Source organism: Ogataea philodendri (assembly GCF_020536065.1).
Source record: "Ogataea philodendri strain CBS6075 chromosome Unknown scaffold1, whole genome shotgun sequence".
Taxonomy (NCBI): Eukaryota; Fungi; Ascomycota; class Pichiomycetes; order Pichiales; family Pichiaceae; genus Ogataea; species Ogataea philodendri.
This window is the reverse complement of record NW_025763889.1, coordinates 751,400-768,449: the sequence shown is the minus strand read 5'-3', so window position 1 is coordinate 768,449 and position 17,050 is coordinate 751,400. Positions and strand designations below refer to the sequence as shown.

At 41.5% G+C, this 17,050-nt stretch overlaps 13 protein-coding genes across 13 annotated transcripts; 7 read left to right on the top strand and 6 right to left on the bottom strand.

The window, feature by feature from the left end:
* Window positions 1-488: 488 nt before the first annotated feature.
* OGAPHI_002318 (uncharacterized protein) lies at window positions 489-2,845 on the bottom strand (the record flags this gene model as incomplete). The annotated part of the gene is made up of 3 exons (XM_046203176.1): window positions 489-2,163; window positions 2,310-2,677; window positions 2,783-2,845. 3 exons carry the CDS (start codon window positions 2,843-2,845, stop codon window positions 489-491), a joined length of 2,106 nt encoding a protein of 701 aa, XP_046062978.1.
* On the top strand, window positions 495-2,204 carry OGAPHI_002319 (uncharacterized protein; the record flags this gene model as incomplete). Its single annotated transcript, XM_046203177.1, has 1 exon — window positions 495-2,204. The coding sequence occupies one exon, from the start codon at window positions 495-497 to the stop codon at window positions 2,202-2,204; it is 1,710 nt and encodes a 569-aa protein (XP_046062979.1).
* On the top strand, window positions 2,352-3,479 carry OGAPHI_002317 (uncharacterized protein; the record flags this gene model as incomplete). The annotated part of the gene is made up of 1 exon (XM_046203174.1): window positions 2,352-3,479. The coding sequence occupies one exon, from the start codon at window positions 2,352-2,354 to the stop codon at window positions 3,477-3,479; it is 1,128 nt and encodes a 375-aa protein (XP_046062977.1).
* A 12-nt stretch (window positions 3,480-3,491) lies between these two features.
* Window positions 3,492-5,216, bottom strand: OGAPHI_002315 (uncharacterized protein; the record flags this gene model as incomplete). Its single annotated transcript, XM_046203172.1, has 1 exon — window positions 3,492-5,216. The coding sequence occupies one exon, from the start codon at window positions 5,214-5,216 to the stop codon at window positions 3,492-3,494; it is 1,725 nt and encodes a 574-aa protein (XP_046062975.1).
* Window positions 4,774-5,136, top strand: OGAPHI_002316 (uncharacterized protein; the record flags this gene model as incomplete). Its single annotated transcript, XM_046203173.1, has 1 exon — window positions 4,774-5,136. The coding sequence occupies one exon, from the start codon at window positions 4,774-4,776 to the stop codon at window positions 5,134-5,136; it is 363 nt and encodes a 120-aa protein (XP_046062976.1).
* Window positions 5,217-5,263: 47 nt separating the features above from the next.
* On the top strand, window positions 5,264-7,069 carry OGAPHI_002314 (uncharacterized protein; the record flags this gene model as incomplete). The annotated part of the gene is made up of 1 exon (XM_046203171.1): window positions 5,264-7,069. The coding sequence occupies one exon, from the start codon at window positions 5,264-5,266 to the stop codon at window positions 7,067-7,069; it is 1,806 nt and encodes a 601-aa protein (XP_046062974.1).
* Window positions 7,066-8,043, bottom strand: OGAPHI_002313 (uncharacterized protein; the record flags this gene model as incomplete). The annotated part of the gene is made up of 1 exon (XM_046203170.1): window positions 7,066-8,043. The coding sequence occupies one exon, from the start codon at window positions 8,041-8,043 to the stop codon at window positions 7,066-7,068; it is 978 nt and encodes a 325-aa protein (XP_046062973.1).
* A 262-nt stretch (window positions 8,044-8,305) lies between these two features.
* OGAPHI_002312 (uncharacterized protein) lies at window positions 8,306-9,169 on the top strand (the record flags this gene model as incomplete). Its single annotated transcript, XM_046203169.1, has 1 exon — window positions 8,306-9,169. One exon carries the CDS (start codon window positions 8,306-8,308, stop codon window positions 9,167-9,169), a length of 864 nt encoding a protein of 287 aa, XP_046062972.1.
* On the bottom strand, window positions 8,674-9,180 carry OGAPHI_002311 (uncharacterized protein; the record flags this gene model as incomplete). Its single annotated transcript, XM_046203168.1, has 1 exon — window positions 8,674-9,180. The coding sequence occupies one exon, from the start codon at window positions 9,178-9,180 to the stop codon at window positions 8,674-8,676; it is 507 nt and encodes a 168-aa protein (XP_046062971.1).
* A 122-nt stretch (window positions 9,181-9,302) lies between these two features.
* Window positions 9,303-12,752, top strand: OGAPHI_002310 (uncharacterized protein; the record flags this gene model as incomplete). The annotated part of the gene is made up of 1 exon (XM_046203167.1): window positions 9,303-12,752. One exon carries the CDS (start codon window positions 9,303-9,305, stop codon window positions 12,750-12,752), a length of 3,450 nt encoding a protein of 1,149 aa, XP_046062970.1.
* Window positions 12,753-12,765: 13 nt separating this feature from the next.
* On the bottom strand, window positions 12,766-13,617 carry OGAPHI_002309 (uncharacterized protein; the record flags this gene model as incomplete). The annotated part of the gene is made up of 1 exon (XM_046203166.1): window positions 12,766-13,617. The coding sequence occupies one exon, from the start codon at window positions 13,615-13,617 to the stop codon at window positions 12,766-12,768; it is 852 nt and encodes a 283-aa protein (XP_046062969.1).
* Window positions 13,618-14,014: 397 nt separating this feature from the next.
* OGAPHI_002308 (uncharacterized protein) lies at window positions 14,015-15,208 on the top strand (the record flags this gene model as incomplete). The annotated part of the gene is made up of 1 exon (XM_046203165.1): window positions 14,015-15,208. The coding sequence occupies one exon, from the start codon at window positions 14,015-14,017 to the stop codon at window positions 15,206-15,208; it is 1,194 nt and encodes a 397-aa protein (XP_046062968.1).
* Window positions 15,209-15,235: 27 nt separating this feature from the next.
* Window positions 15,236-16,915, bottom strand: OGAPHI_002307 (uncharacterized protein; the record flags this gene model as incomplete). Its single annotated transcript, XM_046203163.1, has 1 exon — window positions 15,236-16,915. One exon carries the CDS (start codon window positions 16,913-16,915, stop codon window positions 15,236-15,238), a length of 1,680 nt encoding a protein of 559 aa, XP_046062967.1.
* Window positions 16,916-17,050: the final 135 nt, after the last annotated feature.

Here is a 17,050-nt window from a genome sequence, read left to right as displayed (position 1 = left end):
ACTGTAAACCGTTTGGTTCCAATCAATACAATCTCTTGCCAACCTAATTCATTTGAGTAAGTGATTCAGGAATTTAAACAAGGCCAAAGAATACTCACTTCTTGCATTTAAAACATCCAAGTCTTTAATTATGGGGTAATTTTAATTATCTTTCGTCGATGTAACAGTAGTATGCTGATAACTTCATGGCTGATGTGGTGAGTAAGGGCAATTCTATTCAAAGAAAATTGAAAACAGGATAGGTGAATGATGAAAAGACATATCAGTCCGACTGATAGCTTTGCGAGTATCATTAACTGGGACCGCTTTACTTTCATCAAGTGGTTGCGTGGTCTAGTTGGTTATGGCATCTGCTTAACACGCAGAGGGTCCCCAGTTCGATCCTGGGCGCGATCATTTTTTGCTCGGGTTCCGATTTTTTTTACTCGAAAATTCTACGGCAAATTTTCATAAAGGAAAGTTGTTGGAGAAATAGTTAAATCATCTTTTTACCAATGCTTAGATTTGCTCGTCCTCAGATCAAGAAGAATCTTGCTTCTTTGACTCGTACTTATGCTCATAAGGAGCTTAAATTTGGTGTCGAAGGTAGAGCTGCACTTTTGAAAGGTGTGGAGACCCTCGCTGACGCCGTTGCTGTCACCCTTGGTCCTAAGGGCCGTAATGTTTTGATTGAGCAGCCATTCGGCGCTCCAAAGATCACCAAGGATGGTGTGACTGTCGCCAAGAGTGTTGCTCTTGAGGACAAGTTTGAGAACCTTGGTGCCAAGCTTTTGCAAGACGTTGCCTCCAAGACGAACGAGAGTGCCGGTGACGGTACCACTTCCGCTACCATCTTGGGTAGAGCAATTTTCTCGGAGTCTGTCAAGAACGTTGCTGCCGGCTGTAACCCAATGGACCTCAGAAGAGGTTCCCAGGCTGCCGTCGAAGCCGTGATTGAGTTCTTGCAACAAAACAAGAAGGAAATCACTACCTCGTCTGAGATCGCTCAGGTTGCCACTATTTCCGCCAATGGTGATACTCACATTGGTCAACTCTTGGCTTCTGCCATGGAGAAAGTCGGAAAGGAGGGTGTTATCACCATCAAGGAAGGTAAGACTCTCGAAGATGAGCTTGAGGTTACCGAGGGTATGAGATTCGACAGAGGTTACATCTCTCCTTACTTCATTACCGAGGCAAAGAGCGGAAAGGTTGAATTTGAAAACCCACTCTTGCTGCTTTCTGAGAAGAAGTTGTCTTCTATCCAAGACATCCTTCCAAGTTTGGAAATCTCCAACAAGTTGAGAAGACCATTGCTCATTATTGCCGAGGATATTGACGGTGAAGCATTGGCTGCATGTATCTTGAACAAGCTGAGGGGCCAGGTTCAAGTTGCCTGCGTTAAGGCTCCTGGCTTTGGAGACAATAGAAAGAACATTCTCGGTGACATTGCCATTTTGTCTGGTGGTACTGTTTTCACCGAGGAATTGGACATCAAGCCGGAGAATGCCACCCCTGAGCTCTTGGGTCAATGTGGTTCCATCACTGTCACCAAAGAGGATACCGTCATTTTGAACGGTGCCGGTGAGAAGAGCAACATCTTGCAAAGATGTGACCAGATCAAGGGTGCCATTGAGGATGCTGCCACCTCTGACTACGAGAAGGAGAAGCTGCACGAGAGACTTGCTAAGCTCTCTGGTGGTGTTGCCGTCATCAGAGTCGGTGGTTCTTCGGAAGTTGAAGTCGGTGAGAAGAAGGACAGATACGATGACGCTCTTTGCGCAACTCGTGCTGCTGTCCAGGAGGGTATTCTTCCAGGTGGAGGAACCGCTCTTTTGAAGGCTTCTGAGGTTTTGGACAAGGTCGAGACCTCCAACTTCGACCAAAAGCTTGGTGTGCAAATCATCAAGGCTGCTATTGCCAAACCAGCCAAGAGAATTGTTGACAATGCTGGTGAAGAGGGATCTGTTGTTGTTGGTAAAATCTTGGACAAGTATGCCGACCAATTCAACTTTGGTTACGACAGTTCTAAGGGAGAGTTTGTCGATATGATCCAGGCCGGTATCATTGATCCTTTCAAGGTTGTCAAGAGCGGATTGGTGGATGCTTCTGGTGTTGCTTCCCTTCTGGCCACTACTGAGTGTGCTATTGTCGATGCTCCAGAACCAAAGACTGCCGGTGCTCCTCCTGCAGGAGGCATGGGTGGTATGCCAGGAATGGGCTTCTAATGTAAATAGTATGTAAATAGAAGCTAAAGAGACTTATGACATCACGTTTTTCTCAACTTCAATTGGTCACGACAAAAAATTATGTTGTTTCTATTATTCAGGTACTGTTTATCTTTCAGTTCTTTTTCAACTCTTATCTCGATTTCCATGTCAAACCGAATTTTCATTTCTTTCTGGCTGTTCGGATTGGTCAATAATGTGCTGTATGTGGTGATACTATCTGCAGCAGTGGACTTGGTGGGTCCATTGATACCAAAGGCAACAGTGCTGATGGCTGACGTGTTACCGTCCTTTCTTCTGAAACTTGCTTCACCTTTTTTCATCCACTTGATTCCGTACCATCTACGAATCTGCATGCTTGTAGGCTTGAGTTTTGTTGGTATGGTGACAGTGTCTTTTTCTGAGAAGGTTCCTTTGGTCTTATTTGGAATTGTTCTTGCATCGATGTCTTCCGGACTTGGAGAGACCACTTTCTTACAACTGACCCATTACTATACAGAAACATCATTGAGCGCATGGTCTTCTGGAACAGGTGGTGCAGGTTTGGTAGGAGCATTTGTCTATATGGTTCTGACTACTTGGCTAGGTGTCAATGTCCAAAATGCCCTCTTGATGTTCTCAATTGTTCCATTCACATTCATTTTCTGCTACTTCAAACTACTTCCTCCACCTGGAATCAAGTCAGTAGAGCCAACTCAGCCACCTATCCTACTTGTTGAGACAAATTTTCAAAGTACCATAAGAAGAATTAAACCGCTAGTTGTGCCGTTCATGTTACCACTATTCACAGTCTACGTGGCAGAGTATATCATAAACCAGGGAATTAGTCCAACACTACTATTTCCAATTGAAGAAATGCCATTTAAAAACTACAGGGATGCATACGTGACATACGGAACTCTATATCAACTCGGAGTGTTTATATCAAGATCTTCCGGTCAGTTTGTTCGCATCCAAAATTTGACACTTCCAGCTGTGCTCCAACTTTTGAACTTGGTCATTTGCCTTCTTCAGTCTATGATTGTTATCTTCCCAAATATATATTGGCTGTTCTTCTTGATATTTTATGAAGGACTATTGGGCGGATCTTCGTATGTTAACACATTTATGATGGTCACTGCAAAAATACCCTTGTCAGAGCGCGAGTTTGCAATGGGCTGTGTGGGAATCAGTGATAGCGCAGGAATAGTCGTTGCAGCTACGATAGCAATGTTTTTGGAGCCATCATTATGCAGCTACCAGGTTGCCAGAGGAAGAGAATATTGTTTGCAGTAGACATTTAATAAATCATACCACTAACGTTTTTGAGGACATGCTCTGTTGGGCACATCTTTCACGCACCTGCTGAACCAAATTCTCCACGATCTTCTGATTGGTGTCATTGGTATCTGCTCGAACTAAAATTGACAAACAATGCAAAAGTTTCTTATTGTTTCTATAGCCTTCCGAAGGGTTGTCAGCCTTCAGATTTTCATGGGATAATCTTTGCAAAGAAACCGAGGAGTTGGTAGCAAGCGACATCGTACGTTCTCTTCTGCGTTCTTTGTCTGCTTCAGCTTGACGAACATTTTCGTAAAGTGGTATAACAACGTTGTCTCTGAAGCTGGTCAAAAGAATATGCTGCACATTTGAATTCCTTCTCCATCCGCCTGGACCACTAAGTAAACTTTCGAAGGATTCGTCTTCAAGGGGTAAGAAGACACCTTGGAGATAATAGTACATATCTTGGAAAAAATAATCCCAAAGTAATGCACAGGCATCACGGAAACTTTGCTCGCTTGTCACAATCAAGAGAGCAGACCGTTTGGTTGGAGACACCTTTCTTTCACGCGGTTTTAATGCAAACTCCTTACTGGCTTCGTCTTGATACAATTGAGTCAAGTATGTGTTCATTCCATGCTTAAGAAATTCTTGAACTTCCTGCAAGACACTTGGACCGTGAACTGGGGACATTGTATTGTAAGAGCTTGGAGACCTTCCAGTTGATGTGAAAGTGGGAGTTGGGGCTCCCAAAGGGGTATATGGGGTAGTAGCTGCTGCACCATCAAAGACACTTGAGAAATTGTTAGGTGATGCAACTGGCGAATAAGTCATCTGATCATGTTGTGGTTGATTTGAGCGGAGCCTTAAGTGCAAGAACACAAGCTTGTTCATTTCTTCTATTGGTGTCTTGAGTCTCTCACAATAAAACAAAGGTAGTACAAGAGAAGACACCAATGACCATGCTTCATCTGCAATAGCGTCTGTATCGCCCGACAAGGCGGAATTGTTCACACTTAATTTCTCAAGCTCTGTGATCGTGTTTTGTAATTCTTGTACGGTCATTGAAGAGTTGACAAGGGATGGGTGGAAAGAATACATTGTCTCTCCACCGTGAAATGCTGATGCTTTGGAATTGGAGCTCGATGATGACTTGGTGGGGTCCTTTCGAGAACGCAATATTCCATGGTAATGTTTGTGCTTAGGTGGCTGTTCTGTCAGTGTACTCAAACTCGCGATTCGCTCGACTTCTTTTGAAGTCCTGGCTAGCGGTGATTTCAGCTCCTTGGTAGGAAGGATTGTTGTTTGAATGGATAAATTGTCAGGTCGTTTCAGCTTTGCAGAAAACCCATTACCTATTCCCGATCCTTTGTCAACCGACGGAGAGGATGCTGCTGTTGAGGTGGAGGGATTGGGTGTCAATGCACTGAGATGTGTCTCCGATGGCGACCTGCGCATCTTTTCGGCTGTCTTGTTGAAAAAACGTGATATCTTATTCTCCATAGTTCCTATACGTGAAGCTGTCGTTGATGAGGATACTGAGCGCTGCAAGGAGGAGTGGGAAGCAGTGTCTTGTGGTAGATCCTGGCTGTTACGGACATTGTTAAATTCCACATTGGACACTGTATTTTGCTGTAAAAAGGAGGACGTCGAGTCGTTACCTAATGCATAACTGAATGTACTATTGCTTCGTTGTTTGGGATCAATTTCTGGTCGCGTCGAACCAGAACTACTGGTTCTTCTGTGTGTCATAATAAATAAAATTAATAAAGTTCAACTTTATTTGTTATTCCTTCCTTATGGATTCGATAACAATTCACGAAAATTATATCCACCGTGGATCTGTATCTAGTACAGAATCCACTCAATCCACCGATCTGGAACATTCTAGCTTAAGCCATCGCAAGTCACAAGTTTCATTGATTTCCAATTCATTAATCTTGCCTCGGCCGCCAGAGTCAACTACTGCTTTAACCCTTGCGTCACTTCAAGCAGATAATGTGAGTATTGCAGCTAGTTTAGAAGCCAGCATGAATGCTAGTATATTTAGCGACGAAGACACAGCATTCAAAAGCTTCCCTGAAACACAGACAGCAATTGATCTTGGATTTCAGCCCAAGAAAGCAGATTCCAGTGATGATGTTGACGAGTTCTTTTCACAACAAAAGCATTTCTTTATATTGTCAGCAGCAGGAAAACCAATATACTCGATGCATGGATCAGACGAAATACTTACTGTTCACGCGGGAATTATTCAAACGATAGTTTCTTTCTTCGAATTTAACCCAGATGGGAAAACCGAACAATTGCGATCGTTCATGGCAGGAGAGAAGCAGCAGACTAGGTTCTTTTTCTTGAACAAATCGCCAATAATTTTAATGGCTACCTCTTCATTAGGGGAAAGTGACATTCAACTCAATCAGCAGCTTGACTTCTTATACAACTTCTTACTTACTATATTGAGCAAACCCCATATTGACCGCGTTTTCCAAAAACGAGATAATTTCGATCTACGAAAGCTATTAGGGAAGGCTGATATTGCATGTTTGGACTCAATTTGCAATGATATGTCCAGCTTTAATAACCCGGGACTTGTCATTGGAGGGCTCGAATGTTTGAAGATGCGCAGGTCTGTTAGACGCAGAATTGAGAGTGTCATGCTGGCGAATAAGTCTGAGAATTTACTGTACGGTCTTCTGGTAGCTCCCAATGGAAGGCTGATTACAGTTTTGAGGCCTCGACGTCATACTTTACACACATCAGACCTCCAGCTTTTGTTTTCTATGATTTACAACACTAATACTTTCAAAACCACTCCAATTGATAACAATTCACAAGAGCTCGCTGCAAACGAAGAGTTTTGGGTTCCAATATGCTTTCCCAAGTTCAATCCAAATGGATTTTTATACTCTTTTATTCAATTTGTCGATCTGAAAGAAGAGAAGTTGATGCAACTGCATGATTTGAATATGGGAATTCTCGACGAAGATCTAGATCCGGATTCTAGCAAGATAACTGTCATACTAGTCAGCGCTTATAAAGATAGTTTTTTTGAGATGAGAAAGATAGCTAACTCGATAGTGAAGTCTCTCAAACTTAATCGCACACTTTTCAGAGAATTATTCAAAGCAATTGTCGGCACTCAAGGAATCAATGGAGACACTGGACCGAGTTCCGGAAAAGTTGATCCTGTGGAGATTCCAGCACCTCTCGTCCAACATTTCGTCTTCAAAAGCAAGAAGCATACACAATTTATATTTTCAAGGCTGGCGCACTATAAAGACCCTAACGAAAACATGCGTGGTCAACTGATGTTGATGTACTCGCACCTACACGCTAGATTTGCAACTTCATCCAAAACGGCGGTTCAACCCAATGAGAGCGATATATTGAAAGACAGCCACTTCATAAATCTTGTTAAGTGGGCGTATCTCAATGATACTTTGGTTGGTCTGTTGATCACTACTTCAAACTATGAACTCTATCTTATTACAAATGGTGGTATCATGGACGAAAAGGTATTATTGCACTCGTGCAAGAACATCATCAAGTGGTGTAAGAAGAATCAAGAGAGGTTGTTTATTTCTGGAGGTGCTATATTCTAGATTCCTTTATCCATCACCCCCGAAGAATGTGCCCATATATAAGATTGGTTCAGTCCTTTGAGATGCGAGTATGCGCTCAAGACCACGAGAACGTGAAATATTTGGTGTGAATTTCCCCAGATGTCGAATCTTCCTGGAGCATGCTTTTCTGGGGTACGCATTGCATAGATAATCGCTCCTGATATGTAACCGAGACCTTCTAAAAGAACGTATCCAAGCCCCGCACGATTCCAAACCTCTGTAGCCCCGTATTCAAATAAGCCATAGCCTATTGGAATCACGCTAGAGACTCCGAAGATAACGAACATCGTAGCCCTGAATGTTCTCCATTCAGGCTCTCGAAAACCAGGATCTAAGGTGAGAACCAGGCACACGGTTCCGAATAACCCAACAAGAGCAATACAGCTCCAACGTGCTCCGGGGTCATCTTGTAATGAATAATGAATAATACCAATCATTGATGTAACTATCAAACAAATGATTCCAACATAATCAAGAGATGATCCCTGCTTCATGACTTTATGGGAATGGCATTTGGTAGCATGAAATATCGCTGACAACGATAAACAAGACACAAATCCAAAGAAGAATAGGCCAAAAATGAAGTTGTCCGCTCTTGTGGTGCTATCAAACACGGGAATTTGTATCAGCCAATTTGGAACAGATCTAATCAATCGATCATTTGACACCATCCATGGCGACACTGAGAACAGTCCAATTGGAAACAGAAGTCCTGGAACCAAGTGTGTTATGATATTAACAGTCTCATTGTGAAGATAAAACAATGAATCCCAGCAAGCTCTGAAACTTTTGGTCTCCCGAACATAACCGGAAAGTATATAATGATTGTCTCGCTGCCATTGAGGAATTTCTGAAAATAGGTATGTTCCTTGACGACAAGACTCAAAAACCAACGGTACTGTTTCTGACATAGTAGGTGTCCCAACTGTAGAAGATTGTCTTTTTCTGGTCATTTCCTATTCTAAGGCCCAACACAGAAACTGTTGATCTATAACCCACCCATTAAAATAAAACTGCGCAGTGGTGTGCATTACACGCTTGTAATACTTTCAGATATTCTTACTTATTACTCTGGGCTGATATGTAGCTCGAGCTGTGGTGTACGGATGTGTAGTTGCACTTACAATTTTTCATTGACTTTGGAACCAATGTTGAATTTTTCGAAAATTTAATTGAAAAATACCATCTAAAAGACTTTGAGTTACACCCATCGTCATGAACAAATTGATATGGGGAAGAAGGTATCTGTCTACCAGCACTTCAACTCCACTTAAAAATGTACATGCAGGAGCTATACTCTCGAGAGTGCCTCAGGTGACTGCAGACATGTCAGAGTTTGAGAAAAAGTTTTACAAATATCAAGATGAGCTTCAAAGGAGACTTATGTGGACATTCCCCAGATGGTTCTACTTCAAAAAGGGTACTGTTGCAGAGCGAGAGTTTGCCCAAGCTCAAACATACCCAATTCAAGCCAGACGAGGCGTTTGGTTTCCTCAAGGAAAACCCGAGATCAGACATGGAAGAGATAGAAGATTCAAAGAGGTGATTGTGCTTCCCAAATTCGGCTCTAGCGACAAGTCCGATCAGGCTCCAGAGTCTCGTGAAGAAAACCTGGATGATGCTAGTAGACCTATTAACCCGATGCCTCGAATTACTGAAGCTGATAAATCAGACAACAAGCTGTCATTAGAAAGAAGCTTGTCAAGAACGTTGTATCTCCTTGTGAAACAGAACAACTCTTGGAAGTTTCCAGCATTTGAAGTTGCAGATGACTCGAAACCATTACATTTAGTCGCCGAAGACGGTTTGAAGAGTTTGGGCGGAGACAAATTAAACATTTGGACAGTCTCGAACACCCCAACCGCTTTGATCAAATTCTCTAAGGGCAAGATTGTCTCTGATATGGGAGAGGATGGTGTGAGAGAATATTTGATCAAGTCGCATATTGTTGCAGGTGATTTTAAATTGAACAAAATCCAGGGTTGCCAAGAATACAAATGGCTCACAAGAGAAGAAATCCAAGAGCTTACAGACCCAGAGTATTTCGCCAAAGTTGACTGCCTTCTTTCTAAAGTCTGATCCGTGTACATAGAGCATGAATGATTGGTGCGAGGTGTAAATTATCAAATAAATACATAAGACCAACTTTTTACCCGTTTCTAGCTCGGTAACGAGATTGACATATTTATTACAATTGGCGTTATTTTCCATCATGGAGACTCCGCCGAATTTAGAATCCAACACAAATCTGCTGTTATCCCCGCCGATTGATACGATATCTAATCAATCCGGGGAGCGCATTGTAAAGCTGATTGCTGTGGGATTAAAAGAAGCATCTACCGACTCTCCCAGTTTTAGGGCATCTGCAAATTATATGAATGATCGCATCGTGGAGTATCAATCGGTTCTGAAGAAGACAATTGCTTTCCTCAAACGGTATTCGTCTGCTTGTTCTGTTTTAGATGGGATGAGTTCAGAGCTTGTCAGTACTTTTGAATCCTTAGATCACAGCAGTTATCTGGTCAAAGATGTTGCAAAACCTTGTGTCTCCAATACCTCAAAGGGGATGAATGTAATTTTGAATACGTTCCACAGTATACTAGGACCCAAGTTAGACTCGGCTAATACACTGTCGACTCTACTGGAGAAAGATTTTGGAGCATATTTTGAGACTCGATTTGCATTCGAAACAATTCAAGGCAAATATGACGCTTACTTAGAGCGATTTGTGGCTCAACCAAAGAGCTTGGATCCCACAAGTGCCAAGGAAGATGCCCTACAACTATTTGAAATCAGAAAACAATATATTCATGTTTGCTTGAGCTTATGGATATGCCTTATCGATTTGAGGCACAAGATAAGTTCCTCTTTAGTTGGAGTTTCAAATAATGTATGGAATGCAAGCGATCAAACCAGGATTCTCTCAGAGTCATTAGGCCTGAAACAAAACTACGCAGCTGTTGTGAAAGCCAAACATTGTCTTGATGTTCAAATTCGTTCATACAAATTGCTGATGAAAGATTTATTGGTAGCAAAAGCCAGTTCAGAAGAAGCTGTTATCAGTCTGTATACTCCCTCCAGTGATCTGAATTCTTATATTCCTGCTACCATCAATATGTCGCATTTGGCTGAAACCAACGTGCAGCAATACGAAAAGCATGGGTGGGTTTTTATGAAGAGCAATAGACTGAATTCCAAAGACACTGTTTGGATCAAAAGGTGGCTTTTTGTTAAAAGTGGCCTCTTTGGGTTTTTATCGCTAAACTCGTCCCTTACAGCTGTGGAGGAATCTGACAAAATCGGAATTCTTCTGGCTAACGTGCGATATAAACCGGAGGAGACCCGCAAATTTTGTTTCGAGATTAAAACCTTAGAGACAGAAATAACACTTCAGGTTGAAACATTGGGAGAGCTTAAGAGTTGGATTTCTGTATTCCATAATGTCAAAGCCTCGGCGCTGAAAACCAACAATGCAGTTTCTATGTCCCGGTTCGAGCCACTACTTGACCAATTTAGACTAAAACCTGTTGTCGAAAAAGACTTGGAGCTGGTTAACTTTCCTACCTCTAAAAGCGACAATGCACAGAATTTGCTCACTCACACTTTACCACAGCTTAAGCTCGATCTTGATTTCAGTCCTCCGTTAGTAACAGAGCTTACAAACCTCTCTTGCTTATCTCACCTTTATCTTACATCGGCGGAGGTTCCTTCGGCTTTTACAGCTAATGTGTGGGGATTCATAAATTGGGGACTTTACTACACTATCGACAGTCCTTCTTTGCAGAAGGTATCCAAAGTCAACGAATTGAACTCTCAAAACCTCACTTACATCAACCTTAGATACCCAGCATTTTACCCCCTTGAACTCAGACGATTGGATTTACAACTGCGCTCACTCTTCGAATCACGAGTCCAACCTGATGAATTTGTTCTTGTTGTATTTAGAGCTTTCTGGTCTGCTAACTCCAAGCAAGAACTCTTTTGTCATATTTATGTCACGCAAAAGCACGTCTATCTTTACACCTCAAATTGTGGTTTGGTGTCGATCTCAATCTTCAACTTGGTCAATTTTTTGTATGTGGATTCCGTCTCGAAAGACAACTATGATGTGCTCCGAATGTACACTGTCAGTGGAATTTCTACCAAAATGAAGCTATTTTTTGAGTCAGGCTCTCTTATCAAAGATCAAATCAACTATCTGATATCAGCTCGAAAATCATCGGAAACTAAGTCTTTGGAGACTATACTTGAAAATTTGACCAAAATCAAAACCGTCAGAAACCAAAATCATGAGGACACTTCACATGGCCATTCATCGGGCCCCTCTAACAAGAATGATGAAGAGAATTCGGTTTTGACCGTTGCTTCGGCATCGGATCTTGATAATAATAATAAGCTGAATTACAGTGATGATATGAAGCTACTGTGGATTAAAAAGTACGATATCCCTGCAAAAGCTCTTTTTCATGTTCTTGTCGGAGATCAGTCTTTTCTTCTACACTCCATGCTTCCATTTGCTCAGATCACTGTAGATACAGGGACACAGCACACCATTTGGAGATGCGATTCGAAACAAAAGTTGACAAGAAACATTTGGAGTTCGAATTTGGAGGCACTTTCAGTCCAGCAGGAAATCGAATCAATGTCGAATAATAAGTATTACAACATATCGCAAAGCACCTCATACCTCCGATTCCCATTTGGCTCTGCACGCAGACTTGTGATCAGGTTTGTTATTTTCAACACGGATTCACGTACGTGTAAGCTTCTGGTTTACTACAAAGTGGTGAAAACAAAGAGCTTTGCTGAAGTATTAAGCTCATTGTTTTTTAGACAAGTCATGTTATTTAAGATTGACGACCTGCACAAACACATCACTTCAGCAATCAATAGTCTCTCTAACGAGAATCGAAAAATTGCGTCTGCAATTAGATTATTTGGTCCTGTCACCAAATTTGATAGCGATGAACCAACAAAAGAGGAGCTTGAGTTCCAAAAAGAAGTGAGGGGCGTCAAGGCAGAACTTCTTCTTAACGTTGTTTTACAGAAGCTAAACCTTGAGCTAGACAAGCTCATATATGTCACTGCGAAGTTGGTACTACAATCGATTCTCACCTTGTTCAAAGATTTGCAGATGTATTGGATTTTGGTGGTCACATTGGCTGTATCTCTTATTTTTAACCTTTATTTCTCGGGGAAAACGAGTTATTCATATTGGATGGAGTATAATACAGAAAAATATGTTGACTCATTGACACAGAGGCCAGTCTTAATGAAAAGAATGATTTCGTTGAGCGATATCCAAGAATTCACTCAGAGACCACAATTGCTTGGCTCAGGAAATGAAACTGCATCAGGTTGTTTGTTGGAATTCCAAAAACAGATGGAAGTTCATGATCACCCGACATCCAATACTGGTCGTGTTCAGTCTCGTCTCGTGGAATTTGGTCTAAAGAGAAACGAGCTTCTAACGGAATTAGGACTTTTGAATGCTGCTGAGAAAACATACATTACTTCTGAGTGGAAGAAATGGGTATTTAATGAGCACAAGAATTGCGAGCTAGCCAGGATTAAATATCCTGATAGCTACGACGAGCAGCTTGCACGCTACTGTGATTCCACCAGACTGGAGATGAATTATATTTCGAATAATCTTCTATAAGATTTCCTTGGGGTCATAGTCCCTGTTTGGCCAGGTTATCTGCTATATCAAGATACAATGCAATTGGATTGAATGTGCCAATTCCTGCCAGATTTTTAACTCTTTTAGATAGATTCATCCAATTAATCAAATCCAAATGATCGACATTTTCCATATGTCCCAAATAATCACCCCATTGTGCACTTTCTAAACTTACAAGACCATCGTTAGGACCCTCCTTGGGGTAGACCATTTTCCACGTAGGGTAGAACACATTGAATATGTTTGGTTTGAAAGACGCACCATAGCTAAAGTATTTCACGTTAGGATCATCTTGTATTTCTTTGTTCAGTCTTGCACAATTCTCTAAAGTCAGTTCTCTGATGGATGGAAACACTGTATCGATCACTTTGAAGGGAAACAACTCAATTATCCGATTTGCTGCGTACGATCCCCTGTGAGGTGTCGAGACTGTAGTTAGAGAGACCACCTGAAAGTTTCTCTGCTCAAATGCAGATATCAAGTAACGGCAATCCAAACCTCCCATTGAATGGGCTATCAGATTGACTTTGACTGGTTCGGATGCATTAGGAAACCGGGCTTCAACTTTTTGTTGAATGAACTTGTTCAGAATTTCAGACCTGGTCTCAATGGTAGCAAATGGTGGCACTTTTGCTGCCAATACTCTGCAACCTCTGGATAACAGCTCTCTTCGAATTCCGTGCCAATATTCAAATACCTCTATTTTGGTGGTTGCCTCCTGAGCAATATGCTGAGTCGTAGTTGGACTTTTCTGTGCCCAGTGGAATAGCTGTACTGTTGGTAATGCAATCAAACTGTCAAAACCCGAAAATCCGTGACAAAGAACAATCGGATTCTGAGGCATCTGATAGTCTTCTCTAATAGTCGTGAACCTCGATAGCTTAAGAGAATCTTCGCGCACATTCTGAGTTGAGCGTTCAAGTTTTGGTCCTCGGGATTTGTAGCGACGAAAACATGTTGATCCCAGGCCCCGAGGCTTTTGACAATTAAGCCACATCAAGAGCTTAAGTTCAAACCTGATTAATGACTGTACGTATTTGTATTAGGTACTTTCCAAATCTGCATCCCAATCGAGCAAATTTGATTGAGCCTGGTTGGTATCAAATTGGTTCTTGTTTAGCAATTGATTGCTAGCGTTTCTGGCAGTGAAAAATATCAAAGATTAAATTCAAAATCTACTTAGTACACACGATCATAGTTGACAGACATTAACCTGTGTCATTGCCGTTGATTGAATCAAAATGCGGTTCTACCATTTGATCCTTTTTCTTGGTCACACTCTCGCCGAAGTGTTTTCAGATGAGATCATCCCGGAATATAATATAAAATTGTTTGAAGAACAACGAGAACACTCTCCAGATGCCCAAACAATACATATCAGACAGTTTGGACAGGACTACGTCTGTTCTTTGCCATCTAAATTGACACATGCAAAAACAATTGAGTATGTGAATCAAATGGAGGAAAGGGTTTCCTCAGATTTAAAGTTGGCTGTGGATATCATCAAGTCGCTAGGGACGAAGTACGACAAAAAGTACGACAATTGCCTCCACCGGTTGAGCGGCTATTGGAGCACATGCTTCTGTCTGTTCTCGGATGTAAGCCAGTACAGATCATTAGACTCGAAGCTTCTAGAATCAGGTATAACAAGAATTGACTTTAATCAACCTCATTTCAAGCTCGCCAGCTTTGACAATGTGGACTGGGAAGACTACTCGAATTTCAAGCTAAATACCAATGGCGCTAAAACACGGTATCTGGAGCAAACTCTTACTGGTGGGGATATATGTGACAAGACAGGAAAAGAGAGAGTAGCTAAAGTGCATTACATGTGTGATCCCGAGCATAAATTTCCATCAATCCTCGAAATTCGTGAAATCAAAACCTGCGTATATGAAATATCTGTTTCCTATCCTGAGCTGTGCCGAGTTTATCCATTCATGAACTCAATGTTTACTGTTGAGCAGATTACATGCTCCCTAATTGCAAAAGACGAAGAACACAACAAAATTGAACAGAACGGTAGCGATCATTTGAATTTGCGAGATCTAAACCTTATTAATCTAGGTCATAATCTTTATATGGGAATTCACGAAACCCTGGGACTGCCAACCGTATTGATAACAAGCAAAAAAATCGATGCAGCAAATCTTGAGGAAATTGATGATCTTCTTCAAGACTGTTTGTTTGCAATGATTGATTTGGAAAAACGAAAGCAACTTCTAAGCCCTCTTGAAAACAATAAAGAGTCATTTGTATCGCAGAAGGATACTTTCAAATATACCGTCTCATTATACGGCATAGGGGGCGTCCATATTTGTGATCTAATGATGGAGCAGAAATCAGACAAGCAGATTGTTGCAGAAGTAATCACCGGTATTGAGCCAAAAAACTTTATTGAGTTCAACGGTATAGAGATTATTCATGACAGTTGAGATTCAGGATCTAATTGTATACAAAATTTAACGGCGTCTTCTCCCGGGTCTATTATAAGCAGATATCTGAACTGCCTGTGAATTATGAGCATCACTCATCATCGACGAGGGCAACGATCCGTTATAGTTCTGTTGTAAAATAGGAATTTTTGTGCTTGGTTTCATTCCTAGTTGGTTTGGTAATACATTTTTGTGTTTGATAAGGCCACTTAGCATACGTTTCAGCTGGTGAAACTTGACTACTTCGACCTTGTTGGGTTTGAAAACCCTGGAATTCGAATGTTTACCATCCAAGAAACGTTGTCTTCTAAGCTGGTTCAACTCTAATAACAGTTCGGTGATAGTTTGCTGTGCTATCTGTGCCTCAACAGCGCTTTCTTCGGAATCTTCAATGATCTCTCCAAATTTCCATTGCAACAAATTCTCTAAATTGATTGGAGCAGAATCTATGTCGATGTCGATATCAACGTCATCATCATCTTGACCTTCGTGTCCGTGTTCTTCTTCCATCTCTTGTTCTTGCTCTTCTTCTTCTACTTCTCCTTCTTCGTGACCGTGGCTTTTTCTCCTGTCCTTTTCTGGAATTAACACCTCAGAAGAGTCACGCTCTAATCCAACCTGTGGATCGGCTTGAGGCTGTAGCACAAATTCAGGATCTTCAGAAGTTCCGTTGCCATTCTCTAACTTTTGAGCCTCTGATTGTATATCATCTGGCACGTCCTGGTCCATTTCTTCAGCTTCTAAAGACCTCTTGATCTCAGAAATTCTTTTCAACCCATACTGTTGAAGCCACATAATGCCCTTCCACTCGTTTGAAATAATTGACTGTGCTTCATCAAACATTGGAGCAAAGGAGTAATCGTTCTCGTTGTCACCGTGCTTGAGCCATTGGGGAACCGGGATGCTATACCAATTCGGGTGGAAATTCTGTACTAAAATCTCTGTTGGTGGACTTAGTTGTTGAGTAGGACCTTGGCCCGGTGACAGTTGTATCAAATCTTCAGCTGTCAAAGATTTCAAGGTGGGAACGACTGTCAAATTTTCAGCCGGAGCATCACTCTCAAAATGAGGCTGTTTGTCTTCTAACTCGGATATGGTGGTGCTTAAAGAAGAAAATATTGGGACTCCATTGGAAACCGAGAGAATGAGGGCAGATCCAGACTTGTTCAAGTACGAGGTTGTAATCAGCTCAAAATCGCGAACGATGGAACGTCTTAATTCTGATCTTGGATCGTCACTATCTTGGAACTCCTGCTTGACGCTTCTACTTCGTGACTCACCTCTCGTGGACTTTCGGAGATCCTTATCGTGATGATCTGTACTATTCTCTAGTCTCAGACTTTCCTTCAGAAGGATTTCCGTAGCCACTTGAAAGAACCTGTCGATATTGTGGCACTCCTCTTCGAAATCCTCGTTTTCAGAATACCTGATAATAGAAGCAATTTTTAAGTCATGATAAATTTGATAGATGCTTTCATAGTCGTGGCCCTTGAACTTGGATGAAACTGATATATCGCTTTTAATCTTCTTACCTGACTTGTCCAGATATTCTAAGAAGTGGGTAGTTATTTGCTTTGGATCATTCTCAAAAAATTTGTCGCTCTTTGGAATTTCAACGGAGAGAACTTGGTAATCATCCAAGCGAGTTAGGACTTCCACGAAGTCTCCAAAGAACTTGTTGAAACTGACTCTGTCCTCTTTCTTCATTATATTTCTTTTGTTATTGAAGTTCTTAAGTCAAACCGAAACAACAACAAAGCTTTTCAAGCGTATAAACTTTGAGCTTTTGTTGCTTGTCTAACGCGTAATCGGAGTTTGAATAAACAACACCGTGTCGAATTT